The following is an 18,241-nucleotide window of genomic DNA, read 5'->3' as shown; positions in this document are numbered from 1 at the left end:
GAAAAGAAATTGATCTTGATTGGGTTGTTAGTACTTGGACAAGTACCAGAAGACATCTTGCTTCCACTGGTGTAGCAGCTTTATTAAGTGCGTTATTGTGGCTCAGAACCCCAAGGAAGCTTGATGGAGGGGGGGGGGAGATCTTGATTTGGGGGATAAGTGCTTACAATTCCACTTGACCCTCCAAGTAGAGGTGACAAGAAGTTTGGGGGCTAACCCTTAACAACTTTTCAAGTAGATTTTAGAAATGAGGGCTAGTGATTGTTCATCATAAAATTGGACACACCAAAGAATAGTATTTGGAAGAATATCTAACTGTGCATTCTGTTTATATATTTTAATATTTGGATATGACTTTTAAGTTCTTTATTAACCATAAATTTTGCTCAATTTTCTAGGTAATATTGAAGGTAACTTAAAATCTGTCACTTAACTTTTTTTTTTTTTCAGTTTATTTATTTTGGGAAAGAGGGAGAGGGGAGGGAGACAGAGAGAGAATCTGCACTGATAGTGCAGAGTCTGATGCAGAGCTTGAACTCACAAACCAAGAGATCATTACCTGAGCTGAAGTCAGATACTTAACCAACTGAGCCACCCAGGTGCCCCTTACCTTTCTTTTTTAAAAAAAGTTTAAAAATTTGATGATAGTTACATAGAAAAATAACTTGCAGAGGGGAAAATACATGTGAATTGGCATGATACAGTAGAGAGAAGAAATGCATCATTAATGGGGAGACCTGGGTTCTAATCTTTCCTCTGCTATTAAATAATCGTATGACTGGGTGAGTCAGTGAACCCAAGTTTTCATATTGGTAAAATGAAGAAGTGGTTAGATGAACTGAGGTCCCATCTAACTTTAAAATTCCACAGTTCAGAAATCTCAGAGCTCCACTGTTTTTGAAAATGCTGCCAGCTTAATTTTAATAAAAAGGTTTTGGACACCTTGTGCTCTAGATGTTTTATGCATTCTTTACTTTTTTTGTAGGATTACTACAAAACAGGAATAATCCGTTGTCCTGATGGCATATCTATTCCTGAACTGAGAGAAGCATGCGACTATCTTTGTATTTCTTTTGAATATAGTACTATTAAATGTAGAGATCTCAGTAAGTATGATGTTTTTTGTGTAAGTGGTTTGCAGAGTTACAGTATTGGAATGAAAAGCCTGAAATAGTGCTATTTACCTAGGCATCAAATATTTAATTGGATTATAAAGCATTCTAATACCATCAAGATGATTTGTGGAAGTCTACAGAGATCTTTACAAGATCTTGTGCAATTTTCCAAAACTTTTTAGAAATTTTATGTATATATTTATGTATGCATGTATTTATTATTTGGTAGACTCTCCCAGATTTCCTCCTTGATCCCTGTCTCTGTCTTTTGTTGCAACTCTTTATCTTCCAGCTTGGGAACCCTGGCTTTGGTCAAGTACGGTATTTGGCTTCACTCTTCAGATCACATCAACCAAAAATTTAATTATATTTGTACTTTGCATGTGAAATAATATCTTAAGCCCCTGTGGAAGATAAAAATAATTCTCAAAAACAGTATTTGTCATTACATATCTTAAACTGGATACTTAACCCTCAGTTCATACAAAGGGCTAAGTCACTTTGAGAACATCAAACAGCCTCAGAGCAGTCTAGAACTTTGAAAATCCTAACTTTTTGATTGATATTTTCCCCTCACTACCTCCACAACATCCCTCCCTCTCATTGTTATGCCATGCCTGGGGTGGGGTGAGGAAGGGTGATAATACACAGAAAGGTTAAAATAGAATAGGAGAATTTTCAGATATTGACTTGGATGTTAAGTGGTTGAAGAAGTTCAGGAGAGGTTATTGTGGGGTAGAAGGATTGAGAAAGAGTTCAGAAGAAGCAGGTAGTAAAGAATAAATAGGAATAACTTAGAAAGAGTAGAGTAGGGAGGTGACTCTAATGTTGAAATTTTTGGAATAAAGATGCAAAAGATATATTTTGAAAACAACTAGTTGGAGCAGAGACTTTGTATCAGTACCAGAAGGAGATGGGAATAAATAAATGGACCACATTATGGAAAGTCTTTAAATCCAAACTCATGTTCTTATATTTTTATCCTATATACGGTGGAAAGCCATTTAAAAAGTTTCCTATGCATGGTTATAACCTTGTTAATCTCAGCCTTATGGTTATCTTTACCTGATTAACCTAAACTCAACACTAGCTTGGCATACCTTCTCAAAAGTTTAGTGTGTTAGAAACTGGGAATGGAAATATTATTTAGAAATTTAAGGCACCTACTGTATGCTTTAATATAGCTGTTTTTTTTTTCATACTTAGTTAAGCTCTCATTGAAAATATGTGGCCTTATTAAGTTTTTCCCTAAGTACCACTTTATTATTGCCAAAAATTCTTTAAAAAGTCTCCATAAAAATATCAGTAGGTTGAGACAAAGTGGCTGGTCCACGTCTGAGTCCATTTCTCTATAAATGATATTTAAAAGTTTAAAGTCAGATAGTTGGACAGGTAGAGCATACATGTGTAAACACAACCAAAGTTTGTTTTTTCACATCTTGAAAAATGTTTTTACTAAACCATGAGCATTATTATAATTACAGATTTTTTAGTTCACGTCCTGTGGTTTTTATTCATGGGAACATTTTTAATTTCATTTCATATAATTAGATGTTGAATTTTGGTGACTGTCAGATAAAAAATTGATGTGGATTTGGTTTTGTAATCCTTTGGACATAGACCTTGTCATCACTGTTAAGTCTCATTTATTTGTTATGGAATTAAAGGTAAGAGTCTTTATGTAAAATACATGCCAAATGGTTTTTCTAGACTTTTGGCTTTTAAATAATTATTTGTAACTGTTTCTAGAGTATTTGTAATACACGTTTTTTAAAATGTAGAGATTCTCTTAGACTTTATTAAAACTATACAGAATTTGAAGAGACAAAATGGCCTTTTAAAAACATAAAAGGATAGTGTAGGTGTAGGCTTGAGTCAAAACTGCATTTTTTCCTGCTAAGATGTGTCTTAACTGTATACTGGAATGGCACTTTACACTAAGATGTCTGTCTCTCTTAACTTAAAACCATACAAGTACTAAATGTTTATTGAATAGAGAGTCCTGGGTTTTTTGGACAAATTATTTAAAACTTTGTTTCTTAGTTCCCTCATCTTTAAAATGGAGACAATAATATTACTTATTTCACAGGGTTGTTGTGAAGATGAAATGAATAGTGCTTGACACATAGTATTATATACAGGTTTCCTTTTAAAAAAGATAGCAAAATTAGGAAATAAAAGTAAATTTAAAAAATATTGTATCATATTGTACATGCTATTTTGTAGTATTTTTACATGGAAGTATATTGTGAATAATTATATTAGCAAATATGTTTTAATAACAACTTATTTAATGGCTTATCAGTCATTTTCTGCATTTTTATTGAACACATAGTTTATACCAAATATTAGGTATATGAAAGGCAACAAAAAAAAGACAGAGTCCCTGCTTTCATGATGCTTGTAGTATTGTGGGGAAGACAGACAAGTAAATTATATTATGGTGTTAGAGAAATAATAGAGTACTAAATGAGAATATAGGAGCCGTACCTAACTCAGGAGTGGAGCCTTAAGGAAACTTTCTGGAGGAAGGGGAAAAGAAAGTATGTTCCAGACAGAAGGAATTGTATGTTCAGATTAGTACAGGAAGGAACTGACTTCTTAATCTTCTGTCATAGAACTTACCATATAGTGAAGGAACTCTATGGCAAATAGTAGCTCCCCAACTATGCTGTAAATTTCTTCAGTGTCCATCTTCTCAGGCAAACACTGTAATCCACATAAGGGTTTGAAAACCACAGCTGAACTCAGGAATGAAAGCCCAGGGCTAAAAGAAATGAAAATATAGTATCCGTGGGTAAAAGTGGTATGGAAAATGAAATTTAAAGTTTGAATAAAGCACCAGTTCGGAGGGCCCAAGAAGAAAGACACTGTAGGTAGGACACAATGGGACTGCAACCAAAGGCTAAAAAACTAAAGTTATATCAAAGCTATTGAGAAAGGGAGATCAGAGGTAGAGCCTAGTTATGGAGTCATGGAAACAGAGAGACACCTAAATGACAAGAGTGACTGTGTTCTTTCTCTCTCTCTGTCTTGCTCTATTTTTTTTAGTTTGTAGCATTAAACCAGTTTGAACTTGAGGGTAGGGACTGTACCTTTCCAGCTTGTGTCCATAGTGCCTAACACATGGTAAGGAAGGACTCAATAAACATTTGCCAAATAAGTAAATTATTTTATCCCTCATGCATTTTTTAGGACCCTATTCCAATTCTTGTCATCTTCTCTAGTACCATTAGTCTTTTCCTCTCTATGTAATCTTCAGCCTCAGACTCAAATCTGACCTATGTCTGTTGTAGATATTAAAAAACAATTATTTAAAATATTTTAAGTGAAGGGGCGCCTGGGTGGCTCAGTCATTTAAGCGTCCAACTTCGGCTCAGGTCACCATCTTGCAGCATCAGGCTCTGTGCTGACAGCTCAGAGCCTGGAGCCTGCTTCGGATTCTGTGTTCCCCCTTCTGTCTTTGCCCCTCCTCTGCTTGCACTCTGTCTCAAAAATAAACATTAAAAACAATCAAAAAATAAAATATTTTAAGTTTTTCATTGGAATTATTTGAAGTTAATGTTTTAGAAGATAACATATTTACTGTACCGTCTCCTCCAACTGCTATTTACTAAGTTTTATTTTTATTTCTTTAAAAAAATTTTTTTTTACATTTTACTTATTTTTGAGAGAGAGCGAGCGCACGCGTGAGTACAAGCGGGGGAGGGGCAGAGAGGGAAACACAGAATCCGAAGCAGGCTCCAGGCTGTGAGCTGTCAGCACAGAGCCTGACCCAGGCTCGAACCCACAAACCGCGAGATCATGACCTGAGCTGAAGTCAGACACTTAACTGACTGAGCCACCCAGGGGCCTCAAGTTTTATTTTTATTTCTGCTCTTTATTTTTTGATATTTTGTATTTTTGTTGTGTGTAAAATATGTTTAAATTTTCTAACTGCTAACATATGAGAAAACTACTGAATTTTGTACATTTGTATTTAGCCATCTAACAGGATTCTCTTTATTTCTAATAGTTTTTCAGTTGGTTCTTATATATTCTTGGTGGATAATTGACTCTGTTGTAAATAACACTTTATTTTTTTTTTTATTCTTGTTTAAATATGTATTTATTTTGAGAAAGAATGAGTGTCAGGGAGGGGCAGAGAGAGGTAGTGCAGAGCTCAATGTGGGGCTCAAGCTCACAAACCATGAGATCATGACCTGAGTCAAAATCAAGAGTTGGATGCTTAACCAACTGAGTCACCTAAGTACCCCTAAATAACACTCATTCTTTCTCCCTCCCTCCCTCCCTCCCTCCCTCTCTAGATAGATAGATATCTTATTTAATTGTCTAGAATATTTTGAACGTTGTTTCAAAATGTAGTGATAATTCTGGCTGGTATCCCTGTCTTTAAAGGCATTTCCTTTAGGTTTCACTATTAAGTCACTCCTTTCTTCTAGACTCTTTCTTCCTTTGGCTCTTTGACATCCTTCTTTCAAGTCTTCTGTTTATTATTCTCTCACTTGCTCCCTGTTCCTATATCTCTTGAATGTAGTAATTCTCAAGCATTCTGTCTTAAGCTACCTTCTTTCTCACAGAATCTGTACATTTATTCTAAGTGATGCCATTCATCATTATGGCTTCAGACATTTCCTATGCAGTGTGGATTTCCAATTCTTTAATTCTTTTTTTAAAAAGTTTTTTTTTAACGTTTACTTGTTTTTGAGACAGAGAGAGACAGAGCATGAACAGGGGAGGGGCAGAGAGAGAGGTAGACACAGAATCTGAAACAGGCTTCAGGCTCTGAGCTGTCAGTACAGAGCCCGACGCGGGGCTCGAACTCACGGACCGTGAGATCATGACCTGAGCCGAAGTCGGACGCTTAACCGATCGAGCCACCCAGGCGCCCCTCCAATTCTTTAATTCTTAAGTATCAGCTATGTGTTTCTAGTTTACTGCTTAACTTATAATCCCCTCCCTTCTTAATCAAGCTTTCTAGGAGTTCCATGTATGTAGTATGAGTGAGAATAAATATGAATGAGTATAAATATAAATACGAAGTGATGGATAAGACATTGTCCCTGCCTTTATGGCATTTATAGTCTAGTGGGGAAGACAGGCATTCGACAAGTAATAAAAAGCTGTGAAAAATGCAGTGAAGAAATGAGATGCTATGAGAAGTGTGTGGTAAAGGGACTATGGCAGATCATCTCCTTGACATTAAAGCTAACACCTAAAGGGGTGGTGAAGAGGATAAGATGCTGACTGTTGCAGGCAGCAGAAAAGGTGTTTGCAGGGGCTGTCAGGTTGGAAGGAATATGACACACCTAACGAACTGAAAGAAGGGAAGTGTGGCGAGAGTGGAGGGATGGAGTGTGAGAGGTGAGAAATAAGGCCAGAGGAGTAGGGAGAAAACAAAATTTATTAACTGGACAACTATCTGATGACTGTTCATTCTGTACCATTCTCTTCTGAGTTCTGGGGATACAGCATGAACAAACCAGGCAAAACTTCCTGTTCTAATGGAACTTAATACTTTTTGGGGGAAGATACACAATAAACCAGGTAAACAAGTAACATATGGTATGTTAGTGATAGGTGCTGAGGAGGGGGAAGAAGTAAGGAAGGGACATAGAATAGCCAGAGAAGCCTTACTTGGAAAGGAAAATTTAATTTCAGGCAGAGGCTAACAATGAGTGCAACCGTTGAGGCAGCTTGCCTGGCATATTTGAGAGCAGCAAAGAGTTGGAGTAAAGGAAGTTAGAGTGTTCGTAGTAGGAGATGAGGTTAGGTGGGGACCTAGGTCATGTAGGGCCTTTATCTTTTGGCTTTTATTCTGAGTGAGATGGGAAGCCATTGGAGGGTTTTGAACAGAGGAGTGATATGATCTGTGAGGTTGCCGTGTTGTACCATTTCACGGGGCACTGGTCACACAGAATTTCATGTAGAGTTGTGTGGTGCTGTAGTCCTGATCTGACTGTGGCTTAAAAGGATTACTCTTTGCTGGTGTGTTGGAAATGGACTGCAAGGAGAAATAAGGTAAAAGCAAAGAGATAATTAGGACGCTGTTGCCATAATTCAAGTAAGAGATAGTGGTGGCTTAAATCAGGGTGGAAGCAGTGGGAGGTGATCTAATTCTGGACATGTTAGATGGTAGAGTTGTGGGATTTGCTAGCTAACGGAATATGGGATGGGGAATAGAGAAGAGAACTTTTTTTCTTTTTTTGAGAGAGAGACAGAGGATGTGAGCAGGGGAGGGGCAGGGAGAGAGTAGGGGGGAAAGGAGAGAGAGAGAATCCAAGCAGGCTCCATACTGCCAGCACAGAGCCTGATGTGGGGCTTGAATTCACGAACCATGAGATCAAGACCGGAGTCAAAGTCAAGAGCCAGACGCTTAACCAACTGAGCCACCCAGGCGCCCCAGAAGAGAACTTTAACTTGAAATGTGGAGTTGCCATTAAGTGAGATGGGGGAGACGTCATAGGGAGCAGAAATTTAGAAGCTTGATTTGGGACATGTTAAATTTGAAACCCTTACTAGACATCCAAGTGGAAATGCTTAGTGGGGCATTGGGTATACATGTTTACAGTTCAGGAGAGAAATACGGGCTAGACTAAATTTATATGTAGGGGATATACATATATATATATATATATATATATATATATATATATGATGTATATATACATATGTAAGACTTATGTGGGCTATATGTAGTGTTTAAAGAAAATATTTTTTTAAAGGACAGTACACATTGATGTGTGATCTCCTTTTTCATGTAACAGACCTTTATGGACCAAGTTGGGGATCTGGGACTTTTATTTTAAGGATAGTATAAGCCGTGACAGATTCAAACTAGAGGAGATGCATAATTTGGCTGCTGAGGGGAAGATGAATTACACAGGGGCCGAAGCAAACGTTGGGGGAATGTGATTAGGTTTTATAGTAGTTTGGTGAGAGTTAAGGATGACTTGGACTTGGGGGTGGGCATTGGGGATGGAGTGTGTTCGGGTTAATTATTGTTCTGCAACAGACCATTCCAGACATAGCATAAAGTACAATCATTTTTATTCTGTGGGTCAAGAACTCAGACCAAGTAGAGGTGGCTTTTGTCTGCTTCACGATGTCTGAGTCCTCATCTTATGAATAATTGAAGGGCTGAGGTGACGTAGAAGGCTGCAGGCTTCTTCACTCACATGTCTGCTGCCTGCACTCGGATGACTCAAAGACTGAGTTCAGCTAGGACTGTCAAACAGGGTACCTACACATGGCCTCTTCATGCATCTTGGACTTCTCCAAACCTGCACACTAGGTTAGGTTGGGAAGCATTTGGAAAGTGAGCATTCCCCAAGACCGAAGCAAAACCACAAGTCCTACACTGTCACCTCTGCAATGCTCCCCTGGTTAAAGCAAGTCAGTATAACCAGCCTACATTAAAGGGGAGGGTTAGACTCCACCTCCTGGGAAGAGATGTCAAGGTCCCACTGCAAAAAAGCATGAGGCATAAGAGATGTTGCACTTATCTTTAGTTAGCGTATTCCAGAGAAGGAAATGACACCATTCCAGGTGTATTTAAGAGGTAGACATGATAAGCCTTGGGGAATAATTGAGTTAGGATATGAAAGAGGAATCAGGGATTCACTTATTTATTCTACAAATATTTAAGTTCCTATTATATGCCCGGCACTCTTCTGAGATGATTCTGAGAAATGAATGGGATGATGTGGCCAGTTTAAGAAAACAGTGCAGGGAGAAGCAGATATGATTAAATTCGCTTTTGAATATATTGAGTTTGAGGTACTTGTGAGGTGGCATCCCAGTAAAGATTTTCAGAAGGCAGTTGAATATAATGCATCTAGAATATAGAAGATGAGAATTAGTAGAATAAATTTGGGAATTATCAGCATAAGGTAGGAGAAGAAAAGACAGTTGTCCTGAGAAACATCAGTATTTAATGAACAGCTAGAGGAGAAAGAGCTGGTAAAGATGATCGAAGAACATCCAGAGGAGAAAGAAAAACAGGGATAGTGGCTTCGGAGAGTCTTAGGAAAGAGAGTGTTTTAAGAAGAAGAGGGTGATGGTCTTCATAAGAGATTCAACTGAGAATTCAAATAAAAACATGATCTAAAGATGTTCATTATTTTTACCAATCTACAGGTCATTTGGAATCTATATTGAGAGCAGTTTTGAGGAGTACTGAGTGTAGAAGCCAGATTGGAATTGGTTCAGAAGTTAAAGGAAAATCAATATGTTGATATATCTAGGAGTTTGACGATAAAGGGAATTAAAAAGAAATGATAATGGGAAGTAGCCTTCCTATATATCTAGCAGTTTGGTGATAGAATTCAAAAAAAAAAAAAATCATAATGGGAAGTAGCCAGCCTAGAGAGAGGCATGGCTAAATAATAACATTTTATTTAATCATTTGTTATATCATTATATGTTATTAATAACTATTACATAATTAGCAACATGGTTTAGGGGGGGAAAAGCCCTCCCTCCGGAGACTATAGATTAGATTGAGTTCTAATTCCTTCTCTAAGCCTCTCAGTAGTTCTGAATTAGTAGTGCCTTAAATAGGAGATAGGACATTGTCATTGACATAGAAAAACAAAAAAGATTAGGTCAATGCAGGTGAGTTTGTGGCTGTGTATTTGGGAAATTGAAGTTACTCGTTACGTCTGTACTTAGCCTTTTGCTTTCCTTATCCCAAAATCAATTCACTTCTTTGCCTACACTGAAATATTAATGTTTGTGAATAATTTTCTGAGAAAGAAAACATGGGAGATGGAATGTGGGAGCTATTTTAGTTCATATGGACAATCTGAAAAGATCCTTAAGATATACCCTAAGATACAATTGGATATATTGATAGAAGACAACATGATATAGTAAAAACTACCCTGGGCTAGGGAGGGGTTGGGGGATTTAATTCTGATTTTGCAAATTAGTTTTATAACCTTGGGCAGATCACTTATGAAGTATAAAATGGAGCTTGTGTTAGATACTTTTAATTGGCCCTTCTTGCTGTAAGATCCTACAGTTAGTTCCATAACATCTCTTCCTAGGATTTTTTTTTTTTTAATATTTATTTTTGAGAGAAAGACAGAGTGTGACTAGGGGAGGGGCAGAGAGAGAGGGGGGACACAGAATCCGAAGCTGTCAGCACAGAGCCCAATGTGGAGCTCAAACTCACGAACTGTGAGATCATAACCTGAGCCCAAGTCGGACGCTTAACCGACTGAGCCACTCAAGCACCCCCCAAGTTTTTTTTTAATGTTTGTTTATTTTTGAGAGCGAGAGAGAGGCAGAGCACAAGCAGGGGAGGGGCAGAGAGAGAGGGACACACTGAATCCAAAGCAGGCTGCAGTCCCTGAGCTATCAGCACAGAGCCCGGTGCAGGGCTTTAACCCACAAACTGTGAGATCCTGACCTGAGCTGAAGTCGGATACTTAACCAAATGAGCCACCCAGAGGGCCCCTAGGAAAAGTTTTGACAAAATAATAACCACTATTATTTTGTCTGTAGGGTTGGATGTTGTGTGTGTGTATTCCTCCTGCTCTTCTTTTACTCGTCAGTCATCAAAAAAATCAAGGTATTTTTGTGGGTTTCGTTTCAGGTGCCCTAATGCATGAGTTATCAAATGATGGTGCTCGTAGACAGTTTGAATTTTATCTGGAAGAAATGATCCTGCCTCTCATGGTAGCTAGTGCCCAGAGTGGGGAGCGAGAATGCCACATAGTAGTGCTTACAGATGATGATGTGGTTGATTGGGATGAAGAGTATCCACCACAGATGGGAGAAGAGTATTCACAAAGTAAGTGTTGTGGCATGTTTTCTCTCTCTTGAGTCATCATAGATTCTCTCTGTATCTTATAATACTGACCAAAGGACAGTTTTTATAAAGAAAGTACGTTGAATTCTTACCTACACCAGGTCATCAAACCATGGGCTGTGGGCCAAAATCCAGCCTATTGCCTGTTTTTATGAATAGTTTTATGTATTGTCTTTTGCTGCTTTTGCGCTACAGTGGCAGAGTTGAGTAGTTGCAACAGAGACGGCATGGCTCACAAAGCCCAAAGTAATTACTCTGTGGCCCTTTAGAAAATGCCTGTCATGCACAGAAATGGTTTGCTCTTTATTGAGTATCTGGATCTTGATGGATTTTTTTTCTTTGCATTTAGAAAGAAGCCTTCTACAGAAGTAGATCTTGGAGTTAGATTATAAAAAAATCAGCTGATTTTTTTAGATTAATTTTTATTCATATATAAAATGAGAAGCTTCAACTCATTGATTTCTAGGGTGATTTTAAGTTCTAAGATATTCCCTTTTTAGTATCATATATGTGTTCTGGAGGATATAATGATCCTTCAGAAAGCTTTGTGGAACTATAGTTAGGTATTTCTGACCAAAACAGCTTATCTTGAGCATTAACAATGACTCTTTCCTTAATAGACTTTTAAACTTTCTCTGATATGAGCCTTTTGATTTTTTTGTTGTTAGAAAATTTATATTACTTTTCTTGATGAACCCAATATAATATTTTTGAGCAGTTTTATAGGTTTGAGAAGATAGAGCTAAAAGAATGATTTGAGGAACTAGATAAAAGAACCCAGCACCTTGTTCTGTACTCCAGTCTATGTTGACTTGGTAAAGATTAGGGTTTAAGTGAAAATACAGGAATATAGAAACTTACAGAATGCCTTAGTCTCTGATTTTTTCGTTTTACTTATCCTTGTCTAAAAACAAAACAGTCCCCAAGTGGTATTCTTTTTGAAGATATCAAAAGATTATTTTAACATAAGTTATAGAAGCTCTTTTCAGAGTTTACATTGAGATGCTCCCTTTGTATGATACACTTAGTGTTGTGATTCTTCTCTGGACAGTTGTAGTAACAGCCATTTCTGTTGTGTTTCCTCATTCCTAGCTTGTTTTCTGACAGTTTTCTGTAATAAAATGTGGAATAACAAGTTGAGCAAAACACAGGAAAAATGAAAGGCTAACAAAGATTAAAAGAGATATACTAGAAAGTATAGAGCCAGCTATAGAACATAGAAATGACATGATAGTGATAGAAGAACTATGGTTGACCTGGCTTTTCCCTCTGAGTTGTTGAACTTTCCATGTCCGTGTTCTTTGGTTTGTTTTCATGTTTTTCATCTTCAGCTTGGAAACTTAAAGAGGACTGAAAACATTTTTACTTAATTTGCTTAAATATATTTCATTTTGTGCTAAGATGTTCCAAACTAAAGAAGATTGATTTGAGGAAACACAGCCTCTTCAGCGTGATTTTCCTAAATGTGACATACACCATTCATTGAGATGTCAGCAAATTTTTGTTTTAAAATACCAGTAATCTTAAGGATGTAAATCACAAATTTACCCCATGAGTAGCATCTATATACGTATTTTCCTTTTATTGGCTCTTAAACCAGCATGTTTGGTTTGTGAGTGTGTTTTTCTTTTTTTGAAAAAACCTTTGCAGTTCACCTTTTAAGGGAGATAACTCCACCTGAAAGAGAGAAGGCGAGGAAGGTCCATCACTCTAACTCCCTGAAGTTCCCAGCACATTTGGAAGACTCAACATGTTGTCAGTGGAATGTCTGTCCTTTGCAAAGCCAGTTTGCTCTAAACAGACTAACCTAGGCAGAACATGCTCGAATCTGCCATTTTTTAACATCAGTAGTAAATGGGGCTGTTCGCCTGAATTGGAAACAGTTTGTGGGGAGGGTCTTTGCCTTTTTGGGGAATTATTAATAGTTGCTCAATCCGTGAAATATAAGATGTATCCATTTTATAGTTTCTGACGAGGCAGTTTTTCCCCTTCCAGACAAGGCCTTATAGGCATTACAGCAAAGTCCTTGAGTTGGGCTGCTTGATAATGATGTGATATTGCTATCTTTTGGTTCTCTTATTTGAAGAAATTGGGGCAGATCCCATTCTAGTAAGTTTGTATATGATAAATCTTTCAGAAGGAGATTCTTCCTATGGATTGGGTTACCTGATTGGTTATTAAAGCTTTTCTGGTTTCAACTTAAGTAGACATTTGCTTATTCATTAACTGTACTGAATTGTCCTGTCATGTTGGCTAGTCACCCTTCCGCATCACTGCATCCATGATTTGGGCTTATAGGGTTGTCAGGCCCCTTTGAAGATGGAGATAATTTTAAGTTTATCTCCAAGTACTTTGATTTTTATTAAGAAAATATTTCGGTGTTTTTTGTGTTTCCAGTTATTTATAGCACAAAATTATATAGATTTTTCAAGTACATTGAAAACAGAGATGTGGCCAAATCAGTTTTGAAGGAAAGAGGTCTTAAGAAGATTAGATTGGGAATAGAAGGTAAGACATTTTCATTATTTTCTATTAATTTTCTTTAAAAAAAAAAAAGGGCTAAAAATTGAATCCCATTTGGAGTATAGTTTGAGAAATACATACTTTGAGAAGAACTCAAGTGATTACTAGATGAATGCTCATGCAGTAGACCTATAAATAACAAATGTTAGCTTCCTTTATCTGAGAAGATAGAAAGCCATTAGAAATTATTTATTCCGTAAGATCCCCTAACAATATAGAGAGATGAATTTATCTTTTCTGCCATAGGTCACCTTGATGATTTTTGAGCCCATATAGTATGTTTGGGCACACATGTACATGTTCCCATAAGATTGGCAGAGCTCTTTGCCCAGTTGTGATCATTGGAGCTCCTCAAAGCCGAACAGAACTAAAAACCACTTTCTGAAAGTGGATGTAAAAGCATATTAGTAACTTACTGGTTCTTAAGGTATAATAATAGTTAACTTATTTTCACATTAAATACAAATTTCAAACTTATTTCATCTTCTTAAATGCGTGCATTTTTAGATGCTTTTACTTTGTGATTTAAATAGATTTTTCCAGATGTCACGTCAGATACTTTTAAGTGCCCTTACTAAGAACAAAGTATTTCCCTTGGCATAATATGGCAAAGTGTAAAGATTAAAGGTTCTAGAGCCACACTGCTTGTGTGTTTAAATCCTATGACTTAATAGTTGTATGACCTTGGCCAGGGTGCTTAACTTCTCTTTGCCTCAGCTTCTTCATCTAAAATGAGAGCATTAATGAGTACTTTATAGGGCTATTATGAGGATAGAGTGAACCAATACAGGAGAACCACTTAAAACAGGGCCTTGCACATAGTACTCTCTCAGTATATTTGTGATGCTGATAGTGGTGTTGATCAGTGACCAGTTGAGCTGTTGGAGATGACAGTAATGGGCTGCTGAGACATATGGGAAAGAACAACCAAAAATAGGGTGTTTGCAGGAAGGGGAGGAGACTTTGGGCTTAAAAACAGTGGAATTGCTCACACATTTGCTTCACCAGTGTGTGTTGTTCTCTGTCATTTTGTAAATAGTGGAATTTAGCTGTTTGATTTCAAAGCTAGAAAGAAGGCACCTGGAAGCTACTGTAGATTAGGAGGTTGAGGAAGGCCTCCCTAAGGCAGACATACTTGAGCTGAAGCCTGATGACAAGTAGTTGTAAAAAAGCCTTACATACTATGCTAAGGACTATGGACTTTCCCTTGAAGCATGAGGAAACCATTGGTAGGGTTATTTTAACATTTATTTATTTTTGAGAGAGCATGAGTGGGGGAGAGGCATAGAGAGAGCGAGACACAGAATCCGAAGCAGGCTGCAGGCTCTGAGCAAGCTGTCAGCACAGAGCCTGATGCGGGGCTCGAACCCACGAACCGTGAGATCATGACCTGAGCTGAAGTTGGATGCTCAACTGACTGAGCCACCCAGGCGCCCCAACCATTGGTAGTTTTTAAGCAAGGCTGTAATATTACACTTGTGTCAGTGTGGTGACTGTGTGGAGGACAGATTGAAATATGGTGAGATAGGAATTTAAAAGACTTTCTAATAGTCCAAGAGGAATCAAGGACAAAGGAATAGATCTGGAGACCTTTCTGAACTCTAGAGCTGCCCTTCAAATGGTAATTGATTGGGAGTGTGAAACGACATCCTGCAGAAGGTCTTGAAAACGTTTTTAGCCCTGCTTGCCCCTGAGCTACATACGTGCACATTCCATACATGGCTAAATATACTAGCTACCAATGATGCCTACATACATCCTTTATGCAATAATTATAGAGACCCTAGTGTATGAGGTTTTTCTAGTTTTTTCTGATGTAAAAAATTATTTATTTAGCTAAAGAGAGAGCGAGCATGAGCAGGGGAAGGGCAGAGAGAGAGAGAGAGGGAGACGAGAATCACAAGCAGGTCCCGCACTATCAGCACGGACCCCGATTGGGGCTCAAGCTCTTGAACCATGAGGTCATGACCTGGGCTGAAGTCAAGAGTTGGATGCTTAATCGACTGAGCTACCCAGGTTCTCCCTAGTTTTTCCTGATTCTGATATGGTCTGTGGCCCATGAGCTTAATCTTGCCCATTGCCTGTTGTTTTTCCTTCCATTGTCTGTTCTTTATAAAGTTTTTTATTGGAACATAGGCATGCTCATTCGTTTACATATTTCTGTGGCTGATTTCACTTTATAGTGGCATAGATGAGTAGTTGAAATCCAAGCTAAAATGAGCCTGAAATATTTACTGTCCGGCCCTTTACAGAAAATGTTTGCCAGTCCCTGGTCTAAACTAGCAATTCTTGCTAGTAGGAGAGAAGGAGGGGACTTACAATAGCTTCTAAGAAGTGTTAGGTTTTTGGAAAAATTACCTTCCTGGTAAATGACTGAAACTTTTCCCAAACTAGAAGTGTCTTTGCTGACCTATGTGCAGAAGTGTACTTAGAACCAGTGAAGCTGGAGAGCTCTATGGCTCTTTATCTTTTAACAACATCAACAACAAAAAACTCAAAGCAATATAAAGAGGAGATTTAGGTTTAAGGAAATTAGAAGGCTAATGTGGCAATAAATTGGAGGCCTTGAGGCAAGATAATCCTGTGAAGGGAAAGGTTCAGCAATGTTAAGGACACACAGGTAGAGCCCAAAATGCACTCCATTACATGCCATTGTATTTGGGACCTATCCCCTCCATGCTTTTACTTTATGAATGTTTTTCTGGTGGTTGGTGTATTGAGTGGAGAGGATGGGAGAAACCTGTATGAATTGTATCTGTAGGGTTTCAGTTTCTGGCTGTTGAACTGATGACTAAGGAGATAGAATATTGGTTTCCCTTCTTTAATTTCTGTTTGTTCAGGAACTACGGCAGAAAAGCCCTCTGTAGGCTAACTTGCGCGAGAAGTGTACAGGGGTGTGTGTGTGTGTGTGTATCCTCAGTTTTTAAAATTTTTGTCTCCTCCAGGTTATCCTACCTACAAAGAAAAAGTAAAGAAAAGGCCTGGGGGCCGCCCAGAAGTGATTTACAACTATGTCCAAAGACCCTTTATTCGAATGTCTTGGGAGAAGGAAGAAGGAAAGAGTCGGCATGTAGACTTTCAGTGTGTAAAGAGCAAATCTATCACCAACCTTGCAGCAGCTGCCGCAGACATTCCCCAGGACCAGCTGGTAGTCATGCACCCGACTCCACAAGTAGACGAGCTGGATATTCTCCCGATGCACCCTCCTTCTGGCAACAATGACCTCGATCCTGATGCACAGAATCCAATGCTGTGATGCTGATGTTCCTTGAAACCATCGCATGCTACCCTTCACGGTGACGTCGCGCTCTCCTCATTCTGCACTACAAGGCCACGCTCTTCATCGTGAGATGCACATAACAATGTTTAGGATATTGCAGTGGAGGCTTTTTTAAAGACCAAAGGTAGCTGAATGGTTTTTTAAATGAGTACAACTCTAGCATCCTGAGGTTCCAGTTACATAAATGTATTTGTTTACCAGTAGGTTTGTGAAATTGGTTCTTTGTATGGGGGACTGTCCTTTTTCACACATCTAGATATTTTCAGAAGTGGTGAAAATTGGCAGCTGGGGTCTTTTCAGCTTGGATTGATACTCATCACACCCCAGGTAAAATGTAGAATATTACATAGTTGCACTTTATAAATGGTGGTTAAATGGAACTGTTCAAGCCATTTTTATAGTTGTGATGCACAATATAACTGAAATAAGTGCTTCTATCAAAGTATTCCTTCAGTAAAATGTGTATAGTTTGCTGCCCATGATGAGCAAAAAAAAAAAATGAGTATTTATCATTGGGCTTATTTGAATGATTAGGATGAGATTCAATGCCCCTATCTATCTTCTCTCCAGTGCTGTTCTTGCCCTTTTACAGTGAGTCACATGCAGGAAGTGTGAACATCCAGTCTGCCTTACCCTTTATCTGTTCAGATATTTATTTACTAATTTTTTTTTCTTAAGAGTTATGGGATAGGAAAATGAAGTGTTTGCTCTTCATTTACTAAATGATTGTAAACTCGAGTTTTTCATCAAAATAAAATTCCATTGTTTTAATGTTTCTCAAGTTTATAACCATCTTGACCAGATCCCTTAGTCTCATAGATTTCCTGTCTTAGTGGTAGCTCATGGACCTCCAGTTTGGTTGATGTGCGATGAAGCACTTAGATTCCCTATTAAATCCGAAGCAGTGTTTGAGCTAAAAAAAAAAAAAAAACATTTTCTAGTCAAATCTAACATCAAGAGTGATGGCTTTACTAGGTTATAGGAGAACCTTAGGTTTCGGAGACAATTTCTGACACTGGTTTGGTGCTTTGTCCGTTATACTGTGCTGTTCTTCTTAGCAAACTATTTGTGCAAATTCTTTTGAAAAAAATACTCTGTGGCCCAATTCACGAAGGAAGCAAAAATGCTTTGGGTCAGGGGTTACTTACTGTGTGAAGCTATACAACCATGAGCAGAGAGGAGTTGTAGGAAATAAGCCCATTTGCTACACCTACTCTTGAATCTGTAATTTCATAGGATTTGAAATATGTGTTTAAGCAGTAACATTGTACTCACATAAAACTGCCAACTATTTGGGGAGGAATTATTTTAACAGTATAGCTAAGCTATTAACACAGGGAAATTCTGTAAGTCCTACGTTTGTTACGAAGGCCAGAAAGGCACTGTAAATGTTATGGGTGTGGCTTGTCCTTAAACACCCACTGTAGAAAGTTGATCCAGCCCTGTAGCACAAACAGTATTTATAGAACAAGGGAAACATTTATTAAAAATATTTAACTGTCTAAT

The 18,241-nt window shown here is 38.0% G+C and overlaps 1 protein-coding gene across 14 annotated transcripts in view; it reads left to right on the top strand.

The window, feature by feature from the left end:
• The window catches only part of BTBD10 (BTB domain containing 10), an 87,269-nt gene that overhangs the window by 66,274 nt on the left and 2,754 nt on the right, over positions 1-18,241 (top strand). For 13 of the 14 annotated variants that reach the window (XM_042959353.1, XM_042959348.1, XM_042959352.1 and 10 more), the window contains 4 exons: positions 986-1,106; positions 10,717-10,914; positions 13,330-13,440; positions 16,401-18,240. In XM_042959353.1, coding sequence (XP_042815287.1) covers positions 986-1,106; positions 10,717-10,914; positions 13,330-13,440; positions 16,401-16,711 — 741 coding nt within the window. In that variant the 3' untranslated portion in view covers positions 16,712-18,240. Of the gene's footprint in view, positions 1-985; positions 1,107-10,716; positions 10,915-13,329; positions 13,441-16,400; position 18,241 lie in introns of those variants that run through there. The other variant, XR_006208610.1, reaches the window with a different exon arrangement.

Source organism: Panthera tigris, chromosome D1 (assembly GCF_018350195.1).
Source record: "Panthera tigris isolate Pti1 chromosome D1, P.tigris_Pti1_mat1.1, whole genome shotgun sequence".
NCBI lineage: Eukaryota > Metazoa > Chordata > Mammalia > Carnivora > Felidae > Panthera > Panthera tigris.
Note: the sequence above shows the minus strand (reverse complement) of the source record. Positions and strands in the feature narration are given on the sequence as shown.